The sequence below is a fragment of the Miscanthus floridulus genome, chromosome 2 (assembly GCF_019320115.1).
Source record: "Miscanthus floridulus cultivar M001 chromosome 2, ASM1932011v1, whole genome shotgun sequence".
NCBI classification, from domain to species: domain Eukaryota; kingdom Viridiplantae; phylum Streptophyta; class Magnoliopsida; order Poales; family Poaceae; genus Miscanthus; species Miscanthus floridulus.
In genome coordinates this window covers 42,870,263-42,895,337 of record NC_089581.1, presented here as the reverse complement: position 1 = coordinate 42,895,337, position 25,075 = coordinate 42,870,263, and the positions used below count along the sequence as shown (strand labels likewise).

General features: G+C 45.5%; 2 protein-coding genes and 2 pseudogenes across 2 annotated transcripts; 3 read left to right on the top strand and 1 right to left on the bottom strand.

Moving 5' to 3' along the window:
* Nucleotides 1-912: 912 nt before the first annotated feature.
* On the top strand, nucleotides 913-4,156 carry LOC136536418 (B3 domain-containing protein Os03g0619600-like). Its single transcript, XM_066528725.1, is given in 7 exon segments — nucleotides 913-1,053; nucleotides 1,505-1,952; nucleotides 2,046-2,248; nucleotides 2,431-2,589; nucleotides 2,591-2,711; nucleotides 3,357-3,580; nucleotides 3,908-4,156. Coding segments are annotated over 7 exon segments (1,545 nt in total).
* Nucleotides 4,157-5,486: 1,330 nt separating this feature from the next.
* On the top strand, nucleotides 5,487-6,265 carry LOC136536417 (uncharacterized; annotated as a pseudogene).
* Nucleotides 6,266-7,126: 861 nt separating this feature from the next.
* On the bottom strand, nucleotides 7,127-7,788 carry LOC136536416 (uncharacterized). The gene is made up of 2 exons (XM_066528724.1): nucleotides 7,471-7,788; nucleotides 7,127-7,384 (listed from the first exon to the last, which is right to left on the bottom strand). Exons 1-2 carry the CDS (start codon nucleotides 7,786-7,788, stop codon nucleotides 7,127-7,129), a joined length of 576 nt encoding a protein of 191 aa, XP_066384821.1.
* Nucleotides 7,789-14,865: 7,077 nt separating this feature from the next.
* Nucleotides 14,866-17,050, top strand: LOC136522767 (uncharacterized; annotated as a pseudogene).
* Nucleotides 17,051-25,075: the final 8,025 nt, after the last annotated feature.

Below are 25,075 nucleotides of genomic sequence, written 5' to 3'. Positions count from 1 at the left end.
AACTTTCGACTAAGTTGCGAGACGAATCTTTTAAGACTAATTAGTCCATGATTTGACAACATGGCACTACAGTAAACATATGCTAATGACAGATTAATTAGGCTTAAAAAATCGTCTCACAAATTAGCCTCCATCTATGTAATTGGTTTTATAATTAATCTATATTTAATACTATTTGTTAGTATCTAAATATTCGATGTGACATAAATTTTAGGAGCGACTAAATAACAAACACCCCCTCACTCAGTGCAAACCAAACACCAAAAGACTCTTCCGACTCTTGGGCTTCCTTTTCTTCCCTATGTAAGGGCAGCTGTACTCCTAAGTCCTACCTCATAGTCATCGTCTTTGCATAACATTTCTCTGAGAGGAGGTTCTTCTCTGCATCCCTATCATCTTGGTGGGGCTTCTCCGCGAAGGTAAGGGGCATCTCGCCTTTCTTTTGAGCAGTAAAGAAGTTTGAGAGCCATGAGCCACTGCCGCTCTGATTTCTTTACAGGTTACTTGCTAGTTTCGACTGGTTTTCAGGATGCGCAGAACTGCATTGTACTGTAGTGCGCCATTTTTTTGTTTTGTACATTTGTACTCTAGATTGCAGCTGTTAGGGTGCTAGATTCTAGTATCTTAGGGTAACACGCAAGTTTTGTTTTCTCGAATGAACCGTAAGCAAGAATCCTACCGCTGTAATTTAGTATAGTAACACGCACTATCTCTCAAGCTTACCTACTATTTCAATTTTCAAGGGGCAATATGGCTCATTTAAGTATTTAACAAGAAACACATCTTTGGGAAGCCAAATTTTCTATTTTTGATACGGGGTCAAGGTATTGTTCTGCATGCTCTACAGCAGAGCAGAGCTTCTTTTCTGATTAAAGATGTATATGATGTAGTGTAATTCGAATTACAGCTGTCATGGCTAGAAGTGGTGGTTCTCGGACTCGAATGAAGAAACCTTGTGATTGCTGCAAAAGGTACTTGGACCATTTGGAACAAAAGAATCGAAATGTAAGCTGCTTCCTAGGGCATATGACTGCCAATTCTAAACATAGCATGGTAAGCCTTTGAAAGCTTTTTCTTTCTCTCCTTGCATTTTGTTTGATCTGGAATAAATAAGTGGATTCTGGCTTTCATACTTTGATAAGCTTCATTTCGGGCCAGCCATAACTGCTAACTGAACAGATTGCAAACTGCTTGTTGTGACTCATGTTTTTAGACATTCAGTAAGTTTTATGCAGCTCCCGTTATTTTTTCCTTCAGAACTAGTTTATTTTGTTGATATTGCTCTTTCCCACAACCTTTGCTATTGTGAATTTTTTACATGGCATGAGATTCTGATGTCGTATCTGCTAGTTTGCAGTGTGAACAATCTGCATTCATGAATGCATTTTCTGACTCTAGAGTCTAGAGAATACACCTTACATTGCTTGCTTCATATATTTTCTGATACTCTGTTAGTTTTTGCAATTTCTCTGTTTACATCACTACGTTTTTGCTGTTACTACAGGTAGTGCCAGACAGATTTGTGAAGCAGTTTGGAGGAAGGTTGTCAGGAACCATCAAATTAGAATCCCCTAATGGCAATCTGTACGATGTTGAAGTTTCAGAGCACTTAAATAAGTTGATGCTCCGACATGGATGGGAGGCATTTGTTGATGCAAATCACATAGAAGAGAATGACTTCTTGATCTTTCGTCACATTGAGAAATCTCATTTTGAGGTTCTGATCTTCGATACTGATGGCTGTGAGAAAGTCTTTTCTTGTGCTGGCCTAAGAAACACCCCATGTGTTCAAGAACGAAGTGTAGATTCTGTTGGTATTTCAAGCAGCTCTTGTCATGATACCACAGAATCATCTGGAAGTGAAAGGTCTGCAAGGTCTGAGAAGAGTGGATCAAGTAACCATGGAAAGACCGCAAAGATGGCTGCAACATTCTCATCATCTGAGGAGTCAGGTTATACCGTTAAGCATTGATTTAGTTAGCCACATATTTGCCTTGAAGTTTATGTCAAGCATTTCTAATTGTTTGTTGTGAAACTTTGTGCAGAAGACACTCCAGTGGAAAATGAACTTTCTGAGTCAGATGACCTTCAGACACGGCCTGTGGTTGATTATGTTTTAGCACGTAGAAGTTATCTATCTAAAGCACAAATGGAGAGAGTAACGGCTATTATTCAGAAAATTCAACCTGAGATCCCTGTTTTTGTAGCAGTCATGCAGAAGAGCAATGTTCAACCCCTGGGTCGTTTGGTAAGTCCAACGTTAGCTTTTTATTGCAAGCTGTTATTGTTGGTGTATTGTGAGTGAAATTCATCTTCATAAATCTTCTGAACATGTGGATAAATGACCTTCTTTCTCATTGCTTCATCATTGAAAACATTTTGCTTACTATTTTTTATTGTTTGTTGACATCATTTTCCATCTGTAATCAGATTATTTGTAAGGAATATGCAATCCCACATTTTCCACGAGAAACAATGTATATCACACTCCAGAGCCCGGACAAGAGCAAGGAGTGGCATCCCAGATATTACATAAGAAAAGATAAAAGTGCGTACATTCTTAGGGGGCAGTGGTTCAATTTTGTTCAGTGAGAATCATGTGCAGGAAGGAGATATATGCCTCCTTCTACCGACAAAAAGTCGAAGGAAATTCAAGTTGACGATCTATCTGCTTCGCGCAACAGCAACTAATTCCAAGGGTGGAACTGTTAGTAGAACTTGTTTTCAAAGGCCTGATCCCATGCCATGCTAGATCAAGTGGAAAGATCGCTTCTGCAGTTAACGTTAAGGAGGAATCAACAGATGGTATCATAGCAAAACATAACAACTTATCAGATTTTAGATGGAATCCATTTTTGGTCTCTCAACTCTTCTGTTTGTTTACTTTGAACCCCAAGTCCAGTATCGTCTAAATATGGTACCTCAAGTCTCAATACCATTCAATTTTGGCCTCCCAGCCTATTTTTGGTAGCTTTCAATTGACGTGGAAATGGTTTTTCATGCAAGTTGGTATTTTCTGCCACCTAGGCCATGATTTGGCGCAGGCCTGCCTGTCATTTTCTCTCTCTGCCTGTCATTTTCTCTCTCTCCCCTTGCCACTCACACAGCAAAGCGGCAGCCATGGAAAGAGAGAATGGAGATATGACATGCTATCCTGAGTCCCTGACGGTTGCATGATCTAGTTGGCAAAAAAAAACAATTTGGAGGGAAAACTATGCCACTCCAAAACCACAAAAAAGGAGCTCGAGGTCAAAATCAAATGGTACTGATAGTTGGGGTTTTAGATTTAGATGGTCTTGGAGTTGAGAGACAAAATTGAAGTTATTCCTTTCTTATGGTGTAAAATCTATTTGTAGGAGAACATATTTCATTGGAGAGTTACATGAAAGAAACTTCTGATGGATCTCCAAACAGCAAGGATTCTGGAGGTCCTCCTGAGCCTTCCTACATTTTACCAGAAATGAGCGGTCTATCTCGATCCCAAGAGAAGATTATTGAGGCCAAAGTGAGAGCCATCAAATCTGAAGTTCCCATTTACATAGCAATAATGAGGAAGACCAATGCTGCTGTCTCTAAGCTAGTAAGTTTAATGCTTCGCTAAATGTTAAACTACTACTATATATTTTTGTTCTCCAGATTGTGGTTCTTATCATGTTAATATGGCATGGCGAAGTGACCATGTTTCTCGTCTGAATTCCAATCTATTCGTCCACTTTCATATCAACTAAGTATTTTCTACTACACCACATAAATGGCATATGCACTCTGAAAAAGCTTTGCAGAGTTGCAGAGTCGAATCATTGTGTACTGATGAACCCTTGGAATCAGTTCCTTTGGACAATGTCAGACTGTCATTGTGATGCATACACGTTTCTATTTCTAATCAGCCAATCTTGTAACGTATCAGGAATTCGGCAAAAAATATGGTGCTGCTCATCTTCCAGCTAGAGAGCAAACCATGGTGCTCCAGTGCAAGAGGAAGATCTGGAAGGTCCAAATGAAGGTTAATAGTGGCCACAAGAGGTTTCTGGGGAGAGGCTGGACGACATTTGTTCGTGACAACGGTCTGCAAGTCGGTGACCTCTGTCTGTTTGAACTGAAGAACGAGAGGAAGCTTACCATGGAGATCCATATCATCTCCAGGGAGCAGTTTTAGCTTGAGATGGAAGGAGATTGTGTCCTGCGTGATCCTGTCTGCTAGTACCTCGTGGGTTATTTTGCTTGTTTTTTTTTTGTTATATCTTTGAACTTAAACCATGGTGTGGTTAATCATCCGGACGGGCTGGCCAATTCTGTGATGGCCATCCTGGGAGGTCCTAACTATGAACAGTTTCACATGTTGACAGACGCAACATCTTTTGGTAAGCCCTATATAGGACTCATGGTAATTGGTAAACCGGTGCAGGAATGGCACCGATCTTTTATATGATGCGAGATGGCATTGCTTGTGTTTATAATAGCTTGGGTACCTGTGCTCCCATGTTGTATAAATTGATAGGAATATTTTTTTCTTAGCGAAAACTATTCTACCTTAAAAGAATTTCCAAGTATTTTTTTTAGACACAAAACGGTACACGGTACATCCAAGCCTGAGTGCTTCTAACCAGATCAGCCTGTGAAAACCGGAATTCCTAAACAGGGTTGTCCCAATTCAAAAACTTTAGTATCTAATTCCCAGACTATCACATGCTCACTACGTTCCTAAATAACTGTTGTTTTCATTTCTCAAGAAACAGCTTTGACTATATCTATCCCTAATAATAAAGCGATAAAATTTCTAGCCATTTTTTTTGTCGGTCTCCCTCTAACTATTGGACAATAGAAAGTTTCTTCCATCCGGACTTATATATATAACTCGTGTTCATACAAGTTAGAACAGCTCTTGCCTAGCGCGATACGGAGTCCAATTGCAAAGCACTTGATTTCCTCTATCAAAATAGAAAAGTTATTTTTCGTCGGAGTCAAACTCCATCTCTTCCTCTACTAAATATAAGATCGACAATCCTACTCCTAAAGAGACAGGCCATGCTCTCTCCCTTGCGTGTTGCATACATCGCTTCAATTCGAATAGGAATCTTAATCTTATTTTCCTAAAGGATTAAGTCCTACTTTTGGCCCCTCAACTCTCATGTCGGTCTAATTTTTACCCCCAAGTACAAAACCTGTCTGATCTAGGCACCGGAACTTTCAAACCAGTTCAATTTAAGCCCCTCGGCGCGTTTGAGGCGGTTTGCGGTGACGTGTTCCCGGTTTTGAGTGGCCACGCTGGCGTTGACGGACACGCTGGATCACCGCTGCAGCTCAAAAACACGAGGCGCTCAGGTCAGCTCTCTCCCTCTCCCTCTCAGTTCCTCTCCCCCGAACCCTAGACGCCGCCGCCGCCTCCATCGCCTGTAGCCGCTACCGCATCCTCTCCTCCGGTGCCTCCTGCGTCCGCAGTCTCCCCTCCGCCTGGGAGTCCTCCGCCGCCGCCTTCACAGTCGTCTATGGCGACCTCAAGCTGATCCAGCTGAAGTTTGGGGACCCAAGAGTCGCGATGGCGTCGCCATGGCGATTCCCATGGCGATTCGTCCTCACCCATCCCCTATCATGAAGGATCACTGGAGTATACCCCAGCTGTGCTATGCAAATGCGGTGCAAAAGCTGCTAGGTTCATATCTTGGAGTGATTTGAACCCAGGATTACGGTATCTGAAGTGTGCACGAGCTCGTGTAAGTTGTTCTCTTCATGATTCATAGTCTGTAGATGCATCAGTGATTGAGTATGTCTCTGATTTGCTGGTTATTGGTTTGTTTCATAGGATGGTGGTTGCGACTTTTATAATTGGGTGGATTCGCCAAACAGTAGCTTCAAGAAGCAACTTCTGCTTGATTTGCGAGATGCAATGAAGTACTGGAAGCGTGCAACTGGAGTAGCTGAACAGAGTTTGGAAGATGCAAGAATGGAGACTGCAAGACTCTTGGAAGGTGCAACAAGGGAGAATCAAAGACTGCAGCTTCAGCTGGAAGGCACAACAAGGGAGAATCAAAGACTGAAGCTTGAGCTAGAAGGCGTTGTCAGGTACAATGAAGACAGAGGTGACATGTTTGTTGCAGCCAGGACAGATGTGGCCATTATGCAAGCTGAATTGTAGTTGGGAGCTGAATCTAGAGTTGAGTTAGAGGTGAGGATAGGGACATTAGAGAAGGAGAGGAAGTTCTTGTTTGGTGCTCTATTTGTTTGTGTAGGATTAGTGGTTGCTTCCTGGATGCCTTGGATCATGTAAGTCAATGTGGTGTTAGCCTTGGTGTAGTTGTAGTTGTAGTCAGTAGGATCCATGTTGGTACTAAAAACCTGCTCAGGTTCTATTATGGGTTGTGTATCAGCTTAATGCATGAGCATAATGCTCAGGACCATGTATAAGTATCAAGTTAATGCTCATGTCCTAATAGTTTTAGTGAAATGTGGTTGCATGAATCCATCCTTTATATGTTAATCCTTTTATATGTTTAACTTGGCCATGTACTAAATGTTAAGTTCACCCTCCATGTATTTTCTTAAGCTCTACAGAATAATCTAATATCCAAATAAGAGAGAGGTTTACCCTACTACATGAGTTAAAGATTCCAATATCAGTTTTTCAAACAAAACCAATATTTTTTCCTAGATCATAACAATAGATGAGAAAATATATGAAAGAATTGGATGAGAAACCTTTTGCCAGACTATTCATATAATTGGAGATCCTCAAAATTCTTAACTAATGTCTGAAAACAATTTGCCAGACTATTCATATAATTGGAACATGCCCAAATAATATTCCACCTACTCCATTCTTCAGCTGAAATGCCCAATCTTTAACTCATTGAACAAATATACTTACCACTGCAGTAGATGACAGAGACAAGAAGGCACCAACAAACACTTGTCAAAAATACTTTGGAAAGAGACATATTGGACTCAAGACAACATCCAGAGATTTTTTTTAGTACCTTAGTCACAGATCCAAGTTCATTACAATAGTTCAGGTTGCACACACACAGACTCATGAAATTTGACACATACATGAAGTCAGGTAGAAGGATAGATCCAAGTTCATTACAATAGTTCCAGATAGCATAGATAAGACACAGACACAGACATGGGCTCAAGGATTTGGGCCTGTTAACACTAAGGTAGAAGGAGTGGCTCCCTTGTGATCAGCTGCACTTGGATAAATCTGCTTGGCTAGTCCTACAGCTGACACAACAACCTTAGAGGTAGAAGCACCTGAAACTTGGAGGCTTGCTTTACTGTGATTTCCAGACATCCCTGGTATAGTGGCCTCTAGGGTGACCTTAGCCCGAGCCCCTTCCTTCAGCGTTGTCTTCACTCTTGCTGATGACTTCATAGTTTTTTGCCCATCCTGCAAGACAAAGGAAGTATATAACTAAGACAAAGAAGGTATATTACTAATAAGGATGACCACATGGAATAAGCAGTTAAACTTACATTGTAGTGTCTTTTGCTACTAGCAGCAGTAGATGAAGGGCATGACTTCCTTTTTGATGAGCCTCCTCTACCAGACTGTGAAGCACCATCACCTCCTCTAACAGACTGTGAAGCACCACCACTTGCATTACCAGACTGTGAAGCACCACCACTTACATTACTAGAACCTGTCCTCCTGCTACAAGTTGTCCTGTTGTGTCCAATCCCTTTACATACTCTGCATCTTATAGTTGTTCCTTTCTTGGATAGCTTACCCTGAGGTGGCTTCTTCTTCTCCCCATCTTGCCTTTTCCTCTCCTTCTTTGGTCTTCCAGGCATCCTTACATACCTAGGGGGGCAATGGCTTTTCTCTATTTGATACTGGCCAGAAGGCCTTGCCTTCCACTGGTTGCAGGCAGTGTGCATATGTCTTGTTGTACTCCTCAACGAAATAACACTTGGCTATGAATTCTTCTAAAGGCCTGGATGCATAGTAGATGCAGGAAATAGCATGAGGGACAGGGCAAACCTGACAACTGCCAGAACCTATAGGAGCAAGTTCTCTCATCCAAATTCACAGTGAATCTGTGATCCCAGTAGGTTACTTCATAGCAATTGTTGCCATTGCTGATAGCATGGCAGAACCCACTAGCTATGACATATGTCATCAGCTTCTTGTAGGCTGTTTGGACAGATGAGACTTGTCCACCTTTCTGCCTTGTTCCTGTTCTCATGGATTCTTACCATAACTTGGCGCCTTATACCTTCAAGCATACTTATGATTGGAAGGAACCTTGCTTTCAGAATCCAGTGGTTGAAGCACTCACACATGTTATTGTCCACAGAATCACAGAATGACCCAATTTTGAACCATGCTCTACTCCAATGCTCAGGATCAGTTCTCAAAATAGCATCAGCCCCCTGTGGTGTCTCTGTCCTTAGCTTGTTCATGTTGTAGTTGAATAGATTCATTGATGAAGACTTTGCACATCTCCAAAAAAAGCTTCTGATACTTCTTGTTAGTGAACTTCTTCCTCCAGTTAGCATAGATATGCCTGGCACACATCCTATGCTCCACCTTAGGTGCCCACTTGTTTACAGTATTGATGAGCCCCTTTTGTTGGTCAGAAATAAATACCCAGCCATCACCATCACCAAACTACAGGTCAGTGCTCAACAAAGATAAGAAAAAGTCCCAGGACTCCTTGGTCTCCCTCTCTACAACTGCCTAAGCTATTGGGTACATTTGATTGTTGGCATCTCTACCTAGTGCACAAAGCAGTTCTCCATTGGTTAATCCCTTAAAAACAACCATTCAGTCCAATAACCTTCCTGCAACCAGCAAGGAACCCCTTCTTGCATACATCAAAGCAGACATAAAATCTCATGAACATGGGTTCAAGTTCTTCAGTGTTAAGCTTCACTACTATTGTACTCTCAGGATTGCTTCTCAGCAGTTCAAGCTAGTAGTCAAACACTAGAGCATACTCTCCCTTGGTTGCATCATACATCCTTTGCGTCACAATTGATTTGGCTCTCTTAATCTTTGAAATACTGACATATGCAAACATTTCCTCCTGAATTGTTTCTCTCATACTCTTAACTGACCACTGTGGGTTAGCCAATATCAACTTCTCATATTTATCTGCTACTCTCCTTGATGTCACCAAAGAGTTGTCTCTCCTTGGTGGGCATGTGTGCACATCTTTACATGTGGCTATAAGCCAACTACTTGCCCTTGATGTCTTTGATAGACGCAAAACCCAAGGGCACTTTGGCCATGAACAAACTGCTCTACACCTTGTGCTCTCATTCTTCACAAACTTAATCACCTTCGTTTCTGCAAGCCCATACTTGATGACAACCTCCCTGAATGTTGACTTATCACTAAAAGCCATCCCAACAGTGAATACTGGCACTGGAGCATTGGCATCAAACTTGGGGAATTTCTTCTCCTTCCTAACCAACTCTCCATCAGATGTTTCATCATATGAATCATCCTCTTCATCAGTATCCATAGCATGGGAATCACAGCCATCCTCTTTATTAGCACATTCCACATTGACTTCATGCCTTTCCTCATCAACCACCAACATGTCTCCAGCTTTTAATTTCTTCTTTAACTCCTTTAGCTCAGCTCTAATCTGGATTACCTCCTCATCCTCTCCACTGCTCTCATGATCACCAGGCAAGTAATCCTGGTCACTGGAATCATCCATATCTGAACTGTGTTCCTTCTGTACAGGAGCCTCTCCATGAACAGACACTTCTTCTTGCATAACTAACCTCTGTACAGGAGCCTTTTTCTCTCTAACCCAATGCAAATACTTAGTAGCACCTACTAAGTCCTTCTTCAGTTGTTATGGTGATGACATGTTCATTATAGCCAAATCCTCAACCACCACATTGTCTTCATGAGGTGTTTCCATCCCAGTGCTTTCACTGTCTGCTCTTTCACTCTCCATTTGAGCATCTTCCTCCCAGTCACTACACTGGTCCTCCCCATCCTCTTCCTCCTCAGTCTCCATGCCATCAGCTTTCACTTCAATAAGCTCAACAAATATATCTGCAACCCCTCCATCAGTAACACATTCAGACATGTCCAAACAAGCCTTGTCATCTACCAAAACTCTGAGCCTATTCAGTAAATCCTTGCCAGGGAACAACCAATGGAGAAGAACAGGCTCTGAAGCATTGTAATAGTCTTTAAGATGTCCAATTACTTCAGGCAAAGATATTTTGTCACGCTCAATGAATGACATCTCCTCATTTCCACCTAGATAATGGAGCTTCTTCCCATCATTGAAAAACTCCCCACCAAAGTGAAATCGAACACAAAGAAATTCCAAAGGGTCCATTCCTACAACAGATAGTAGAGTCTTAAGACTACGGATCCGAGGTTACTAACCTAAGAGTACTTCCATCCCTACATCCAGAAATGCAGAAGAATTCAATCGTACCTGAGCGTGTTTGTTTCAATCCTCCAAGCCCATACGACTGTGAAGGCGGTGACGGAGGACTCCCAGGCGGAAGGGAGACTGCGGACGCGGAGGCACCGGAGGAGAGGATGCGGTAGTGGCTACGGCGATGGAGGCGGCGACGGCGTCTAGGGTTCGGGGGAGAGGAACTAAGAGGGAGAGAGAGAGCTGACCGGGGCGGCTCGTGTTTTTGAGCCGCGCGGTGATCCAGTGTGTCCGTCAACGCCAGCGTGGCCACTCAAAACCGGGAACACGTCACCGCAAACCGCCTCAAACGCGCCGAGGGGCTTAAATTGAACGGGTTTGAAAGTTCCGGTGCCTAGATCAGACGGTTTTGTACTTGGGGGTAAAAATTAGACCGACATGAGAGTTGAGGGGCCAAAGTGGACTTAATCCTTTTCCAAATACATCCCTCCCATCTGAATAGAAATCCTAATCTTAATTTCGAGATACATCTCTCCAGTCCGAATAGGAATCCTAATCTTATTTTATCTTATACCTTGTAATGTTAAAAAAACCACAAGTCGCTTTTTCTCGCATGTCATCATCCTTTTTGATATTTCTCGCGCGTTGTTCTTTGTCCGAGCACGACAAACTCATATAAGGTCGACCGTACCATGACTTTCAGTGCACAGAAGCAAAGAGGAGGACGTCCGTGTGTTGAATCAGATGGAAGCAGCCATAGTCGACAGGTGAGAAAGGAGCGGCAAGAGCCGGTTGTCAAGTTGTGTGGCCCAGCGCGAGCATCCGAGCGCGTGGCAAGCGACAGCGGATCGTCAAGCGCACGTCGAAGCATGGCTTAGCGATGTTGTCAAATCAACCTGATGATGCGCCGTGAGCCCGCGATCAATCAGATCATGCATGGTACGGTGGATACAAGCTCCATCTGATTCTAACGAAGGAGATCCTGCCTTGCTTCATCGCCTGGTCTGGATTTGAGAAGCTAACAATAGCCGGCTCAATTACCCGACGCTGTAGTGGGGCCAGACAGCCACGAGGACACGCATTGGGCAAAGGAGCGATGTCATGGCCCATGCTGCCTCCGTAGGACGTAGCTCTCCACAACTACGTAGCTCTCCAGATGGATTGGCTCCGCAGCTGCATGCGAACTTACCCAGCGAAGGACATCTCTTAGGATCCATTCGATTAGGATGTTCCCGGTCCTTCCTGACCGGGAATGGTTCCGGACATGTAGAAAAGGTAAGTCTCGTTGCGGCACCGTCGCATAATATTCTCGGTCTCCTGTCCGTCCGTTAGCTGGCCGGACGTTCCGCGTTCTGTGCACCTGTTTGATGAATGGCCGACACTAGCTATGAGAGAACAGCTCGCGATTGAGTCCGTAAGTGGATAAGCCCGCGTTTCTTTTTTTTTTTCTTCATTTTTTGTCGATTTTTTTTTGTAGATACATTGTATCCTAAACTCCATCTAATGCCTCACTAAACAAGTGAATAGGATATGGGATTAAGGCTGCTGAGAGGCCACAATGTTTAGTGCCGAAAATGATGCAGCCGATTGTGATAATTAAGCAATTCAATTATAATTATGAAGTACTATGTTGATAAACAGGCTGTAAAAGCTATCCGGTTTTGAGCAGTCTAGTGCAACAACCTAATGGACTATGAGCTTTTTAACAGCCAAAATATCGATCCACAGTGTGCCTTATGTGACCGAACTTATGACTTTACTCATACGAGTTAGAACGAATCCCGTTTAGCAATGATACTAAATCTAATTTCAAGATGTATTAGATCTTGTAGACATACGGACACGAAATCTGATACTAAGACATGTTGGACCCCATTGCAACGCATAGTCATATTTTTGCTAGCATATAAAAAATTATTAATATTTATGGTATAAAATTAATATCATTTGATAGATCATTGAATCTATTTTCATAATAAATCCATTTGAAGATACAAATGTTGCACGTATTTTTCCATAAATCATGTCAAACTTACGGCATAAAAACAAAAAACGACAGTTATTTAGGGACGATGGGAGTACATTATTTCTATCTCTACCTAATACTAAACAATGACGCAGGGTCTTTTCGAACCTGCATTTTTTATTCCCAAAATACCTCTACATCCTCCATGTCCCATACGTGACCTGGGCTCATGACTCGTGCTCATACAAGTTCGAATGACTTGCGTCACAGTGATGGTACAGAATCTGATTCCAGAACGTATTGGTCCCGTTGCAGCGCAAGAGCACGTTTGCTAGTAAAATAAAAAAGTTTAGGCACATGAAACTACAATTAGGGAATAGCCTATAAACACTTGGCTGCTTGGAAACATAGAATTTCCATTGATCTTTCCTACCGAGGCAAATAGCAAAGAAAGAGGATATCCTCATAGGCTAGGAGGAAGCTTGCCAGTGCGCCACCATGATCAGGGTGTGCAAGCCATGGGAGCGGCGAGGCACCAATAGAGGATTCGATGGCTGAAGATGAATAACCAAATTAACATTTTTAAGCCTCATCACATGGGAGTAGCATTGGCCCTTTCCACAAAAACGTCAATCACCTTCGAAAGGAGATCAAGGTGATGATGGCGTTCTCCTCGCAAAAAAAAAGGGGTGATGATGGCGTTGAAAAGGTCCAATATATATTCTCTTGTTCGCATATAGCTTAAGAAGTGGAGAATGCATGCAAATCAGTGCATGTTTGTTTGCTGGTTGAGCATTTTGGTTGGCTTCTAATGGGAAGTGGGACTGTCGGAGTGAATGATGGTACTGGGAGGGGGAAAATATGTTCGGTGCAAGTTGAATTGATTAATTAATAGGGCAATAGGGTAAATGATCGAACAGAGAGATGCACCTCATCAATTTTGCTGGGGCAGAGGGGACGGGCGAGCTCTAAAGAATTGGAGTGACGTGGCCTTACAAGAAGCTTGAAAAATCGGACAGTGGGGTTGGATGGCGGAGGGTGAATGTTAGCAACCTTGGCAACTCGATCACACACCAACAATATAATCACGGTAGCGATTCAAGATGAACTGGAGCAGGGGAGGAGGCAGCAGAGAGTACAGATAGGAGCAAGGAGCAGGAGGCAGATCTAGAAGGCTCTAGAAGGGACTGGAGATAGTAATCTAGGTACAAGAGAGAGTCTTCGGGAGGAAGATCAACAGTATACTAGGAAGAGATATTCTGATAATTTGTTCGATGTCTTGAGCTGCTGTAGCTTTTCTTCTTTGTAGTGCTCGTCCCCTGCCGTCTTGGGCCTGTATGGGCTGTACATGTCAGCCCACTGGACAATCCCTAACATTCCCCCCTTCTTAAAGTTCGGGTTGCCCCGAGCCGATAGAGAAGATGGAAACCAGAGCACCGGGATCCCAAAGTCTGGATGAGCTCTGATTGCGAACATCATATCCTCTGCACATTCCAGTTAGAAATGCGATGTATTCAGTGAAAGCACCACCACACTTTTGTTGCCTTACTCTGGTCTTAGGCCCCATATTGTCCATACAGGTTCAGAAACTTGAGTTCAGACTTCTCATCTTGCTTCCCAGATTTTTTAATATACAGCAGAGAAGAGCCCCCAGCTGGCACATCAAGGCACTGACCTTCATGGGCACCGGTAGATTTTTTACCATAGATTATACTGTCATCTTCACCAATGCCACATCTATCAACTATGAGTGACTGCAACTGAAACGCCTGGACCCTGAAAGCTGATAACCAAACACCATATTTCTGCTGTAAGGATGAAGGCAACGGGAACCATAAAACAGCTGAACAGCATGCCCAAATAGGTGACGACCAAGTAACTGTCAACTGGGCATGCATTTGTACTTTTCTCGGAATTGTTGCACTGTCAAGTAGCCTTCGTTGCATCACGTATTGTGATGAACCCCTCATGCTACCAGAAGAAATAACACAGAACTGCAACTTAGCAATATCAGCTTGCCAAAATCTTGGTCCCTGAATTAGTTGTCGACCATGCTCCATATTCCCAGGGTCAAACCTCTGGAGCAAAGAAGTCCGACAAACACATGAGGTCTGACTTGAGTTTGGGCTGAGAGCATCCCATATTGATGATTTGAGCTGGTGGCAAACAGAAGTATATGATGTGCAATCCGGTCCAGCAACTGATTGCTTTGTTGGATTGATCTCCCAGCCAATAAGTCCAACGGCCTATTGGGCCTTGGTCACGCGCCCTGATCGGGGGCGTCCAACTCTACATGGTTGGTGGATCCCCGTCGCACTGCGCTATATAAAGTGGTGGAGGCCGGCGGCTCATCGTACGAGGTTTACCGTGAGCCAATCCGCCCCACCAACAAACCCTAAGTCCAATCTAGTAAGGGTGCGCAGCCAGCGACGGGAAAACGCCACCGTCATCACCATCGGCCTCACTGCACCCCACCGCGTCGCCGGACTTCACCGACTCTTCTCCGACCATCGCTGCCCGTGCGCAGAACGTCACCGACAGAACAAGATGGCCGGATCCTCCTCGACGGCGCCCTCCGATGGTCTGTACACTCCCATCCACTCTCCTCTCTCTATCACTCTGTAGTATGGTTCATTAGGTTTTCTACTTGTTCCTCCCAAATGCAAAGAACAACCCGACTAGATGCTACTCTAGGCGATTTTTGGATCTAACAATGGTATCAGACGCCAGGCTAGTTCGTAGATCTGGATCGGGGAAAGAAAAGCAAATCAAACCCTAACCCTAGATCGGGTACGGGAAAAGTCAGAAACAGATTGAGACACGGTCTCAACAAAGAACCCTAACCCTAGCAGCTCGCCAGCCTAGGGTGTAGATCTAGGTTTTCCGAATTAACAGCAACAAAAACGAATGAAAAGAAAAGTGGAGTTCGAATTCGATTCGGATCCAATAGAACCAAACCCTAACCCTAAAGATAGGGAGCCTACCTGGGCTTTCCTCACCGCCGGCGGCATCGCCACCGCGCGGAAAGAACACCGCGGCGTCGCTCCCGAACGGCGTGCGGGACAGAGCCACGATCCGCACTACACCTCGCACGCGCGGTCACGGCAACAGGGCACCACCATGCGGCCCCTCGATGGCGGCGTGCTCAGCCTCGGGCGAGCACGCACGCCGGCGAGAGGGCGCTGGGCGGAGCCCCTCTTCTTCTCCCTCGGCCACCGAGGACGGCTGCGATGCGGCTGTCTCTCTGAGCTACGCTGCGCGATGAGAGAGAAGGGGAGGGAAAGAATGGCCTAGGGTTTGGAGGGGTGCGACCGTCGCGGGTTTTTCATCCGGCCGAAAGGCGAGGACGACCGTCGATCAGAGATCAACGGCCAGCAGCGCATCGGGCCGCTTTGAGCCCAGGCGGGAAAGGGAATTCCCGGCCCAGGCCCAGGTTGCGGCCTGGGCACGGGGGAGGCGCCGCGCGCGTCTGCGCGAACGGGCTTTTGGCGCTGGGCCGCGAGCACTGCTGCTGGACCGGGCCAAATGCACAGTATAAATTTATGCAATTTTTCCTTTTTTCCAGAAACTGATTTGATTCATATTTGATAAATTTGAATTGAATTTTGATGATAATTTCTGTACAAAATTTATCCAACGATATTTTTTGTTCAGTAAATAGTAAAGTTGCTTCTGAAAAATATTATCATGAGAATTTTATTCAAAGTTTCCGCTGCGTATTTAAAGTTATTATGGACTTTTAATTAAATTCGAACCAACAGGAGAATTTGATTTTAAGAGCCAAGAGATAAATATAAGTTGATTATGATATTGTTATTTTCTGACCAACGTTGTTAATAGCAATATTATAATTTTAATGATTATGCATTATTTCTATTTCTGCCCAACGGTGATGTAGATTTAATGTATAAAATAATTGTATGTTTTAATTTTGACCAACATTAAAACTAAGACATGCAAATTGTTGTTTTTCTATATTATGTTCTCATTTTAAAGAGAAATTGTGTTTTCAGGAGGATACTCCTTGATGGCTTATATCAAAGATATCCCAACTCTCAAAGGGGATAACTACATTGAATGGAAGAAAAAGATTGACTTGGTCTTCATCTTGGCTGAGGTTGACTGGGTAGTCACCACACCGTGTCCTAAAGAACCTGTGGCACCGGTGAGGGAGACTGATGAGACTGATGCTGCATGACAGAACAGAGAGCGGGACTTTGCTCCCGTAAAGATGTCTTTTGACCTCGAACATAGAAAGTGGGTCACAGCCAATAAGAAATGTTTGGCTATGATAAAGAATACAATTGATCCTGCAATAGTGGGCTCAATTCCAGACTGTGACACGGTCACATAGTACCTAGAAAGAATAAAGAGTCAGTTCACTGGCTCTTCAAAGACATATGCAACCCACCTGATCAAGCAGCTGGTGACAGAAATGTACTCTGGTGGCGGCAGTGGCATTAGAGAGCACATACTGAAAATGAGCAATTTGGCATCTAAGCTCAAACCAACGGATTTGGCACTCAAGGATGAGTTTCTTATTCATTTGATTTTTGCTTCTTTGCCTAAAGAATTTGACACTTTTGTTGTTAATTACAACATACAACCCGAGAAATGGGATCTAGAAAAGCTTATAGCCATGTGTGTGCAGGAGGAGAAAAGAATAAAAGTTTCACAGGGTGGTACTATCAACTACCTAAAAGATAATAAGAAAAAAAACTATAATAACAGCTCTTCCTCCAAGTCATCTGGAAAGGGTCCCATGCAACAGTCTCAGAATAAGCAATTCCCAGTGGATAAAGACCAGTGTCTCTATTGTAAGAAGATGGGACATTATAAGAAGAATTGTCCCGATTTCCTAAAGATGATTATAAAAAATTAAGGTGAGAACATTATTACGTTCGTAAATGAATCCTTGTATGTCAAGTTTTCAAAATCTACTTGGTGGATTGATTCAGGTGCAACTATTCATGTTGCTAATTCTTTACAAAGATTCCGTTCGATGAGAACTTTGCAAAGAAGCGAAAGTTTCATTAAAGTCGCAAATGGAGTACAAGCAGATGTTGAGGCCGTTGGCGATCTTTCGCTAGAGCTTGCTGATGGCTTCATACTTTTTCTTAGAGATGTTCTTTATGTACCTTCTTTGCAAAAAAAACTTGATTAGTGTATCAAAGTTGGACCATGATGGTTATGATTGTCATTTTGGAAATGGCAAATGTCAGATATTGTTTAATAATAGATGTATTGGTCTTGCCTTCCGACAAAACGAGCTTTATTTGTTATCATTTCATGAAAATGTGAATTCCGTATGTGATGTGAATGAGAATGTATCCTCATCAAACAATGCAAATAGAAAACGAAAGAGAGCTCACGATGCGTTGTCGAAATTATGGCACTGTCGTTTAGGCCATATTTCGAGGGGGAGAATAGAAAGACTAGTTAAGAATGATATTCTTCCTCCATTAGAGCTCTTAGATTTAGAACAATGTAGAGATTGCATAAAAGGAAAGTATGTAAAGAAAATTAAAAAGGATGTCAAACGAAGCACAGGAATTTTAGAGATAATTCACACAGGCATATGTGGTCCTTTTCCTATGAAAAGTGTGGATGGTTATGATTCATTTATAACATTCACAGACGATTACTCTCGTTTTGGCTACATTTATCCAATTAAAGAAAGAGCAGAAGCGTTGGATAAATTCAAAATATTTAAAGCAGAAGTTGAAAATCAGCATGATTTAAAGATTAAGATAGTCAGGTCTGACCGTGGGGGGAGTACTACGGTCGGCATACCCCATATGAATAAGTTCCTGGACCTTTTGCAAGGTTCTTACAGGAGAATGGTATAGTCGCTCAGTATTCAACACCGGGCGAACCTCAGCAGAATGGAGTAGCTGAAAGGCGTAACCATACCCTGATGGATATGGTGCGTAGTATAATAAGTTACTCCACCTTACCGTTGAGCCTGTGGATGGAGGCGTTAAAAATCGCTATTCATATTTTCAATAGAGTACCAAGTAAGTCGGTGTGGGGGTATTAACCCCTATACCCTTATGGCTAAGCTTGGGCCGGCCCGAATCGGTGGGTCCGGTCCACCAAAAGATGACGTGCGGCCCGGTTAACCTGATCGGAGTCCTGCACAAGGAGTCATGGCAGATTTGGCGATCAATCAAGATTCTGGTCGGTTAGAATAGGAATCCTTATCCGGCCACATATGGCAATTGTAACTGACTAGGATTAGTTTCTAGATCTGTAACCCTGCCCCCGGACTATATAAGGCGGGCAGGGGACCCCTCTAAAAAACATCTCTCATTGGCATACAGCAATACAAATCAGACACAGGACGTAGGTATTACGCCTTCTTGGCGGCCGAACCTGGATAAAACCTCGTGTCTGTCTTGCGTCACCATCTTGTTTGTGGCTTGCGCATCTATCTGCCGACAATCTACTACCTTGGGTATACCCCTAGGTAGACTGCCGGCCATATTTCGTCGACAGTGGCGCGCCAGGTAGGGGGTGTGCGTACTGTTCTCCAAGCAAACAAGATGGTCATCATCTCCGGCTCCATGGCTACGTCGAACGGCCTCACGTTCACCGTTGGCCAGATCACCTGGACCACCGGCTCCGACGACTTCATCGCCATGACCCCGGAGAAGGCGTGGATTCAGTCTGCGCCGACCACTGCTTCACCTGCATCGGCTACGGCTCCGACCACGATGGATACGGCTCCGACCACGACGGATACGGCTCCGACCACGACGGATATGGCTCCGACCACGATGGATCTGGCTGCGACCACGGTACATCTGGCTCCGACCACGCCTGCATCACCTTCAGCCACGCCAACAACTCGTCATCCGCTTCCCCGCTACAAAGGGAAGCAGATCGACAACACCGACCTGCTTGACTCCATCGATCGGGTCGGCACCAAGCTCGCTGAAACCCTAGCTCTGGTAAGTATGATTCAAAGTCAACCTAATGAGTAGGTAACCGCTCCCCACAACAGATCTACCCGACCAGCTTGGACCAATCGTCCTGCACGACTTGGTACAGATCTCATGGTCACATCTACTCCTGATGGGCGCTCTGCTCGTCGCCGGCCAGCCTTCGCGACAGGTCTCCGGCTCTCCGAGTACGAAGCCTCGACGGAGAACCACCAGGTCCAGCCCTACGGCCTGCGAAACGCTGTCTCCAGCTACGCCTATAACCTACAACGCTGTTTGGATCTGTGTTTTATGCACCGACCTCAGCCGGAGCAACGCAACTTCGTCAACATGATCCAGATTGAAGATTATCAAGAGGGATCCGTCCACACAGTCCAAGAGGGCGACTCCAGCTCCTCGTCTGGCACCGCATCTAATGCATCTGTCCACACCGAGCTTCAGCATCACGAAGATGAAGGCGTCAAGTATGATCTAGATATCCCAGACCACGCCCTGGGGTTCTCACAATTCCCGTCTTTCCTGCCAAGACGAGGGGATTTGATCCATGTTGTCAGCAATGATGAACCGCCGGCAGTTGGTGAAACAGAACAGGAAAGGACTGCACGCGAAGCATGCAATATTGACCGGTTTAATCGCCGACAAATCAAAGCCGAAGCAAACCAGGAGGCACGACGCATAAGGGTCCAGCCACGTGACCTCAACGATGCTTTCGACAGGGTGGGGGACAAATAGGTCTTCAGAACTCCAAGTACCAATGTAGCCGTCACCATGGCGACAATGCAACAGCTACCCAACACCCCGGAAACCCAAGCAGTTCGTGATGAAATACAAGCCTATCTGACGGCTGCTATGGCCCAGACCACGGAGATTGTAAACCAAGCTCGGGCTCCATCCGTCTCGGTCGAGTCAAGCCACAGCCGCCAGCACCCAAGTCGCTCACAGCCACTCAACCAACGTGGCTCGCGTAACAACGACCCATCAGACAACCGTCAAGGTGGAAATGGTGGCCAGGATGACAACCACCACCGGGATGACAACCGCCGCGATGTCCGGGATAATAACCGCCGGGACAACCGCGACAATCGCCGTGATAACCACGGTCACAGGGCTAATCCAGATGGCAATCGAAATCGCCGCGATGGCAATAACGATCTCCGCCATTACCTCGGTGGACATGATCTGCGCGCTCGCATCAACCAGAGAGCCGACGATCGAGCATCCCATGAAAGTTATCTCCGTATGGAATATGACACTGCCCACGGCCCGCCGGGTTTAAAGCAGTTTACTCCACACCTTCGCCAAGTCATATGGCCCAAGAATTTTAAGCTTGAGAAACTTCAGAAGTACGACAGCAAGGAAAACCCCGAATTATGGGTCATGCTTTACGAGATGCGTGCAGATCAGCCATGGCTGACAAGCACGTCATGTCTAACTATTTCCCAGTCGCTGTTGGCCATGCGGGTCACTAATGGCTGGTCAGCTTGCCGGCGAACTATTTCGACTCTTGGTAGGAGCTCAAGCAAGCCTTCATCGACAACTTCATTGCTACTTGTGAACAACCAGGCAACAAATACGATCTGCAACGTATTCGAGATCAAAAAGATGAGCCACTGCGCGAGTACGTCCGATGTTTCTCAGAGATGCGCATCAAGGTCCCATCAATCTCCGACAACGAGGCAATCGAGGCTTTCATCACTGGCCTCTGCTTCCACGACGCCCTAAGGGATAAGCTCCTCCACAAGAGACCTGATTCGGTCACAGCGCTCCTGGCCACCGCTAAGAAATATGCGGACGTCGACGACGCTAAAAGATAATTATTGAAGAAGCAGCAAGGGTTCCACGCTCCGACCACCCCCCACACCGCGATGACTACCGCGGCAACCGTGGTCGGAACGATAATTTTGACCACCGCAACCAGCGCAACGACTCCCGCGACCACCGTGACCAACGTAATCAGCGACGTAACCGCCGTGATGATTACAGGAGCAAGCGTGCTCAGGAAGACGACGGCGAGGTCAACACCATTAAAAAGGGTGGCGGACGTCGTAACTATGAAGACGATTATGCCAAAGCATTGAAAGGGTCCTGCCAGCTCCATACTAAGTCAAACCATACCATGGAGAATTGCCGCGTCCTCAAGTCTATCTACACGCGCCAATAGGCTCCGGATATGTCCGATAAGCCTAACGACGCTGGGGAGCAGCGCAACGAGGATAACGACGACGACGATGCAGACCCTCGTCACAAGTACGTCAAGCCAATCGATCGTGTGCACAGCATCATCAGAGGCAAAGTGTCCATCGAGACCAAATGAGAACGCAAGCTGCTCGCCCGCACTTGCTTGAACGTGGCCAACACCGACAATCTCCTCACCGATCCGCGGCTCCCTCCGTGGTCGCACCGCGAAATCTCCTTCAGCAGAAAAGACCAATGGGCCGCAATACCTGAGCCAGGGCGTTTTCCCCTGGTCCTCGATCCTTGTATCAACAAAGTTCAGTTCGACAGAGTACTGATCGACGGCGGCAGCTCCATTGATATACTGTTCAAGAACAGTCTGCCCGCCCTGAAGATAGCTCAGGCGGACCTCAAGTCGTATGAGGCACAGTTCTGGGGTGTTCTCCCTGGACAGAGCTCTATACCTCTTAGGCAGATCACGCTACCTGTGCAGTTTGGGACCCCGGACCACTTCCGCACCGACTACGTCAACTTCGTGGTCGCCGACTTCGACGGCACCTACCATACTATTCTTGGTCGACCGTCGCTCACCAAGTTCATGGCCATACCTCATTACAGGTATCTGGTGCTTAAGATGCCTACCGAGAAAGGAGTTCTAACCCTCCGAGGCAACATGTACGCAGCTTATACCTGCGAAGACGACAGTTTCAAAATAGCAGAGGCTCACGACCTCTCTATTCGCATGGCCGAGACCGTGCTCGACGCCAAGAAGACCTCGATCAACCACTAGGAGATCCCAGAGCTCGAGGCTCCATGCAAGAACATCAAGTCCAAGGAGCACAAGGCGATCCAGCTGGTCGACGGTGATCCCAGCAAAACGGCCCTTATCGGGGCCAACCTGGATCCCAAATAGGAAGACGCGCTCGTCAGGTTCTTGAGGAGCAACATGGATGTGTTCGCATGGAAACCTACTGACATGCCCGGTGTACCTTGGAACTTGATCGAGCACTCCTTGAATGTCAACGGCAAGGCCAAACCTATCAAGCAGAAGCTACGACGATTCGCTCATGACAAAAAGGAGGCAATTAGGGTAGAAGTTACACGGCTTTTGGCAGCCGGATTTATCAAAGAAGTGTATCATCCAGAGTGGTTAGCCAACCCGGTTCTTGTATGCAAAAAGAATAATGAATGGAGAATGTGCGTTGATTACACTGATCTCAACAAACACTGCCCTAAGGACCCCTTCGGCTTACCTCGCATAGACGAGGTCGTAGATTCAACTGCCGGTTGCGAGCTCCTTTCCTTTCTCGATTGTTACTCTGGTTATCACCAGATCGCTCTCAAAAAGGATGACCAGATCAAGACATCTTTTATCACGCCCTTCGGCGCCTACTGCTACACGACCATGTCGTTCGGGCTCAAGAACGCCGGGGCTACCTACCAACGCGCTATACAAGCTTGCCTCAAAGACAAGATAAAAGATGACCTCGTTGAGGCTTATGTTGATGATATAGTTGTCAAAACCAAGGAAGCTCATACCCTTGTTGACAACCTAGAACACACTTTTGCAGCCCTTAATACATTACAGTGGAAGTTAAACCCAAAGAAGTGCATCTTTGGTGTTCCTTCTGGCATACTCCTCGGCAACATCGTCAGTCACGACAGCATACACCCTAACCCAGAGAAAGTCAAAGCTGTCTTGGACATGAAGCCGCCCAAAAAGGTGAAGGATGTTCAGAAGCTTACCGGATGCATGGCCGCCCTCAGCCGTTTCATATCAAGATTAGGCGAAAAAGGATTACCGTTCTTTAAACTACTCAAAGTGTCAAAAAAGTTTGAGTGGTCGGAGGAAGCAGACGTTGCTTTCACACAGCTGAAACAATACCTTACGTCACCTCCGGTCCTCACTGCCCTAAGAGAAGACGAAATACTCCTGCTATACATTGTGGCTACTAATCGAATGGTCTCCATGGCCATGGTGGTCGAGCGAGACGAGCCCAGCCACGTCTACAAGGTACCGCGACCAATCTATTTCATTAGTGAGGTACTCAATGAGTCCAAGATCAGGTACCCACAGATTCAGAAGTTGATCTACGCCATACTGATAACATCCCAAAAGTTGAAACACTACTTCGACGGATATCGTGTGGTGGTCATGACTGAGTACCCTCTACGAGACATCATTGGCAACAAGGATGCGAACAGGCGCATCGTCAAATGGGCAATGGAGCTATGCCCCTTTTCCTTGGAATTTGCAAGCCGCACTACAATCAAGTCTCAGGCACTTGTCGATTTCATCGTCGAGTGGACAGACTTAAGCACGCCTGCCTCTCCCGGATCCGACGAATATTGGACGATGTACTTCGATGGCTCTCTCAACATTGACAGTGCGGGAGCAGGAGTCCTTTTCATATCGCCATCCAAGGAGCAGCTCCGGTACGTCCTCAGGATTTATTTCCCAGCATCTAATAATGCCGCAGAGTACGAAGCATGCCTACATGGTTTGCGCATTGCGGTTGAGCTTGGCGTTAAACGTCTCTACGTCTACGGAGACTCCGCTCTGGTCATCAACCAACTCAACAAGGACTAGGACACAACCAGCGAAAAGATGGATGCATACTGCAAATTGATCAGAAAGCTGGAAGGCAGGTTCTATGGCATCGAGTACATTCACGTGGTCCGGGACAAGAATCAAGCAGCGGATGCACTGTCAAAGTTAGGATCATCCCGAGCAAAAATCCCACATGGCGTATTCGTCCAAGACCTTCTCACGCCTTCCATCGAAGAGAAAGATTCCACGGCAGACAAGCCTCCAGACCAGCAATTGGTGGCTACGGTTCCGGCGTCAAGCACCGCCGAGCCCCCTCCGACCACTCATGAGCTCAACTGGAGAATACCTTTCATCAAGTACCTAACAGATGGCAACGGTTACACTGATCGAACAGAGAACGAGCGCCTGATGCGTCGCAGTAAGCAGTACCTGCTCGTCGATGGCAAGCTATGGCGCAAGAACACAAAAGAGGAAATCTTGATGAAGTGTATAACCCAGGAGGATGGCGAACATCTCCTGGACCAAATCCACTCTGGCTCCTGCGGCAACCACGCGGTCTCAAGAACGCTGGTCGGCAAGGCTTTTCGAGTAGGGTTCTATTGGCCGTCAGCAGTAGCCGACGCAGAGAAGCTAGTCCACCACTGTGAGGGTTGTCAGTTCTTCACCAAGAGAATCCACGTACCAGCACATGAGATTCAGACAATACCAGCCTCCTGGCCCTTCGCATGCTGGGAACTGGATATGATCGGGCCTTTCAAACCGGCTCTAGGGAAATTTACATGCGTCTTTGTGCTGATCGACAAATTTTCTAAGTGGATAGAATACATGCCTTTGGTATGAATTGTGGACAGGAAGAGTACCCTCACTAAAACACTTACGAGTGTGGGAGAGTCCTGCTGAGGCTAAAGTATTTAACCCAAACATTGGAAAGTTAGATCCCAAAACAGTAAGTTATCATTTCATTGGCTGCCCAGAAAAGTCAAAAGGTTTTCGTTTCTACTGTCTAGATAGACATACAAAGTTTGTGGAAACGAGACACGCTATCTTTCTAGAGGATAAAATGATAAGGGGGAGAAATTAATCTTGA